The sequence below is a fragment of the Nanorana parkeri genome, unplaced genomic scaffold (assembly GCF_000935625.1).
Source record: "Nanorana parkeri isolate BGI_ZX_2015 unplaced genomic scaffold, ASM93562v1 scaffold3323, whole genome shotgun sequence".
NCBI lineage: Eukaryota > Metazoa > Chordata > Amphibia > Anura > Dicroglossidae > Nanorana > Nanorana parkeri.
Genome location: NW_017309591.1, coordinates 55043 through 59871, shown reverse-complemented (window position 1 = coordinate 59871; position 4829 = coordinate 55043). Strand labels below are relative to the sequence as shown.

The following is a 4829-nucleotide window of genomic DNA, read 5'->3' as shown; positions in this document are numbered from 1 at the left end:
TTGTACAGGAGGTGGAGGGGAAGCAGCGGGTGGATGGGGGCTGGGCATAGCATGTGATCTGATGGCGGGATGTCACAGAAGCAGGCCGGGGACTGCAATGTATTCTGTTGGTACTGATGGCTGACCCCGCACAGCCCATCGTAGACCCCGCACAGCCCACCGTAGACCTCGCACAGCCCACCATAGACCCCGCACAGCCCACCATAGACCCCGCAGAGCCCACCATAGACCCCGCAGCCCACCCCAGAGCCCGCGCACCCCACCCCAGAGCCCGCGCAGCCCACCACAGACCCCACACCGATCCTCAAAATGAAATTCTAATGTGACATTCGTGAACGAATCTTCGTCTTTATTTCAGCAATAAGATTGTATTATATTGTATCAGGAAATATCAGCAGCTACAACGTTCCCAGCGACACTCTTAGTGCAAATGATGGGAAGATAAAGTAGTTACAGGATAAGTTCCCCTTAAAGTGTATTCCTCCGCCGAAAACAAAACAAAATAGCTGCAGATCCACCTTCATATCAAAAGTAAAGACGATAAATGTCCTCTATTAGAACCGTCCGCACCCAAAGCTGTGCTACCACCCCATGCCAGCCAGTCCTCGGCGACGGCGAAATGACACAATGTATCTAAATGTAAAATGTTCTCTTTTCTGTGTCGCATGGAGTATAAGATGGTCGCATGGAGTATAAGATGGTCGCATGGAGTATAAGATGGTCGCATGGAGTATAAGATGGTCGCATGGAGTATAAGATGGTCGCATGGAGTATAAGATGGTCGCATGGAGTATAAGATGGTCGCATGGAGTATAAGATGGTCGCATGGAGTATAAGATGGTCGCATGGAGTATAAGATGGTCGCATGGAGTATAAGATGGTCGCATGGAGTATAAGATGGTCGCATGGAGTATAAGATGGTTTTCTCTTCTTTTCCTGTCCTGAAGATACAACAGGAAGTAAGAGGGGGAGCGAAATCACTTCTTTAGACGGTTGTCAGCAAAAACAAGTGTCCACATAGGAAGATTTCCCCTCTGGTGACCATTTCACTTTCACAAGGGTCAGAGGACACATCGGGTCTATCCCCTCCCCCCACGCTCAGCAATAAAAACCTGTCGGAGGTTCTAATCCTCATCGGCCTGAACTACAAAACAAAGGATTTGGGCTTTAGATCCACTTCGTACGTCTTCCTCTCCTGTGCTCTGACCTGACGGATTGTTTCATTCGTATCGCATTGTATCCATTTTCTGATACATTCCCTGCAGTCTGTATCCATACGTCCTATGTATGTGAATGTGCGTAGCCCCGCCTCTGTCTGTCTGACCTGTTGCCTCCATCTTTCTAGGTCCATCAAGAACAGTTCTGGGTTCTGATCACGAGAACCCAGTGTTACCCAAATTATTGGTCCTAGCTGAACATTTACTCAGAACCCAATATAGACATCAGACAACCGCAGGGCCCCTTAGTTCTACTCCCTGCTGCCCCTCTACTCCCTGCTGCCCTTCTACTCCCTGCTGCCCCTCTACTCCCTGCTGCCCCTCTACTCCCTGCTACCCTTCTACTCGCTGCCGCCCTTCTACTCCCTGCCGCCCCTCTACTCCCTGCCGCCCCTCTACTCCCTGCCGCCCCCCTACTCCCTGCTGCCCCGAGGCCGGGCCTTGGTTGGCCTTGTGGGAAATCCGGCCCTGGCTGCACCCTCATGGTTCTGGTCTGGTGTTGTCTGGTGCTGCTCGGATCATTGAACCCGGGCCGAGTCTAGATGATGAAGACAAGTGGGCTGGTTGCCTCTCACTGCCCATTATTCTCATTGTAAGGCAGACGGGCTCCCCTGTCCTCGCCAAGTCTCAGCCCAGCACCACTGATAGAAGCAGCACCACCGATGGAAGCAGCACCGCAGCCAGATGCGAGGACCTCTAGGCACAGCGCTCATCTTACTCGGGCTCATTGGTGACACTTTGTATGCCCGGGGTACATTGTTGCAGTGTATCTAAACCCAAATGATAATACATTGCACCTCCAGTATATAGTATATCACATGACTGGTGACTCCTCAGATGAGGCGGCTGCTGGGAATTAGTAGTGTACAGAAGAAAGAGAACATTGTTATAAGGACATCACATTTTTGGCAGGATCAACAGGCATCTTCTGTAGTCACTGAGAATGTTATTGGCCTAAAAAAATGAAAAGGAATGCAGCCGCCACACTTCGGGACCATGAAGCTGCAATATATGACGTGTTTTGTTCTGGAGTTTAGATATTCCTTGGGTAACAGGCGTAGCCACCCTTCAAAGTGTGCGCGGGACCAATCCCTTCTATAGCAAGAGCAGAAAACTGCCTGTTTCTGGCTTTCCGTTGGGGGGGGGGATTTCCCTTCACATCCCAGAGACCAGTGGCGTAACAATCACCATAGCGACCCAGGCGGCAGCTATGGGGCCCGGGGCACAGGGGGGCCCGGCCAGGGCATCCCTCTGATACCATGCGGGCCGCCTGGGTCGCTATGGCATGTAAGGGTGCTGGCTGTCACTGGCGGCTGTGAGGAGGAACACGCCGCTATTCACATGTGCTGAGTCGGTGACAGCCAGCAGCTTCGGAGGAGGTGGCTGGGCCCGTCGTCGGCAGCGATGGGGGAGGCGGGTCTTAGCGATGGGGGAGGCGGGGCCCGCAAGCGATCGTGGAGGAGAAGGAGGCGGACAGTGGATCGAGGCAGACAGGTAAGAGGGCTTGACCGCCCACCTGAGACCCTGCAGAGCCCACCATAGAGAGTCTATGGTGGGCTCTGCAGGGTCACCCTCAGGTGGGCTGTTTGGGTTATCAGGTGGGCGTAACTAGAAATCACAGGGCCCCCCATACAAAATTTTGCTATCTGGCCCCGTGATTTCTAGTTACGCCCCTGAGGAAATCTCAATAAAGTGAAGGGAATTCCCCGTTTATAGAGTGGAAGGGTTCCCCCTTACCCCGTCACTTCCCTTCTCAGTGACCATGGTCACCAGGACAGGGGGAGGGGGCGACTCTTCCTGACGGGCTCTCGTCCTTCCTTTCTAAACCCCCAAAACAGAAACTTTAGATACACGTTATGCTCCATCACTTCCTTATTCTTAACCAGCCGCCGTGCTCCACATACATGACCATGTGCAGGGGTTGGGTGAACTTGGCATGCATGGAGCACAGGTACCTGGCACCGTTGTTGGACACCTGGTAGAAGGACAAGATCCCCGGCTCGTACTCCATGTACACACCCAGAGCTTTGACGGGGGCGCCGGTTGCCACAATCACTTCGTGGCTGTCGTGCACAGCTCTGTATTGCTTGTCATCGGTCAGCTTCAAGCACCAGGAGTCGGCGTTGAACCCCAAGGCTTCATAGTCCTCGTTCCGATAGGACACTCCAACAGCCCAGAGAGGCTTGTCGCTGGTCTCCACCTCCCAGTAGTACTGGCCGGAGGACAAGGTGGAGGCGCTGAATGCGGACCGGGGGCCGTCACCGCTCTGACCTTCCAGGGTCAGTATTAGGAACGGAGGAACGTTTTTGGCGATCTGGCTGAAGGGAAGCAGCCTGCAGGTGGCATCTTCGGTATAAAACCCGCGGGTCTTCAGCAGGAACGGGATTCTCTTTGTGAACCGGTGGATGGAGGACTGCATCAGGACCAAGTCCATCCCAACGTCCGTCTTTTTGACGTAAAAGTCGTTTTCGGCGTTGATTAGAGTTTTGGCTTTACCGGCCTCGGAAGCTTTCCTCTCCAGGACGTTCAGCGGGTCGGAGGTGCCGCGCAGGTTCTGGATTTCTCTGATCTGGTCGTTGATTTCCGATATTTGACCTTCCAATGTTTTCACCACTTGAGACACCTGGGTGAGCACCTGGTCCTCCTGCGTGGTGATTTGGCTCAGGATCTGATGCTCCACGGATTCCAACTCCTTCTTCAAGTCCCCAATCACCCCGATCACCAAGTTTCGGACCGCTTCGTTGTGGCTCTTTTGAGCCACCTTTTCCTTGTGGCTCTTGACGAGGGCGACCTTCTCCTCTGTTTCAGACCTCTTCTTGGTCAGAAGATCTTCTAGCGGCTCCAGGGCAGACTTTTCCTTCTCGGCGAGGTCGCAAAGCCTCTCGAGTTTGTGTTGCTTGTGGTCCCCGATGAGACCGCAGGAGGCGCAGACGTTGACGCCCTCCTCCGTACAGTAGTACTTAAGGACTTCCTTGTGAGTGGCGCACTTCCTGCTCTGGACTTTGGTGCTCAGGTCAATGAGAACATGCCCAGCAGAGTCTTTGTGCTTCTTGAGGTGGTCACCGCAGAGCGGCGTCTCGCAGTCCAGGCACAGCTTTTCGGCGGTCTCCTCGCAGTAGGAGCACCCGCCTTGGTCCTTTGCCGACTTCGATTTGGCGGAGGTCAGGTGCTCTATGAGGCTGCACATCTTGGTGTTCCTGTTGAGCTCCATTTGTGGAGGCAACCGGCGCCTGCACTCCGGACAGGACCGCTGATCGCTGGTCTGAAAGGTCTTCTGGATGCACTGCTTGCAGAACGTGTGTCCGCAGGGCAAGGTGGTGGGCTCGGAGTAGATGTTGAGGCAGATGCAGCATTTCAGTTCCTGCTGGAGAGCCGCTGCCGCTGCCATCTTCAATCTCGGAGAATAGGAAACGAAACTTATCCGGGCAACTTATTGACTATCCAGAGGCGGGGGAGAAACTAGTTCTTCCACATAACTGTGCCTGAGAGAGTTATAGGAGGAGGGGAGAAGCCTCTGGAGGAAATGTCCTCTCTAACATGCCGAGCATAGAATACGCCGGTTAGACCGGCGGAGACTTCCACATATTGGAGCCGAGATCTTCAGAATGAAAC

At 53.7% G+C, this 4829-nt stretch overlaps 1 protein-coding gene across 1 annotated transcript; it reads right to left on the bottom strand.

Annotated features, from left to right (window-relative positions):
• Window positions 1-3081: 3081 nt before the first annotated feature.
• Window positions 3082-4605, bottom strand: LOC108803040 (E3 ubiquitin-protein ligase TRIM11-like). The gene has a single exon (XM_018574885.1). It carries the CDS (start codon window positions 4603-4605, stop codon window positions 3082-3084), a length of 1524 nt encoding a protein of 507 aa, XP_018430387.1.
• Window positions 4606-4829: the final 224 nt, after the last annotated feature.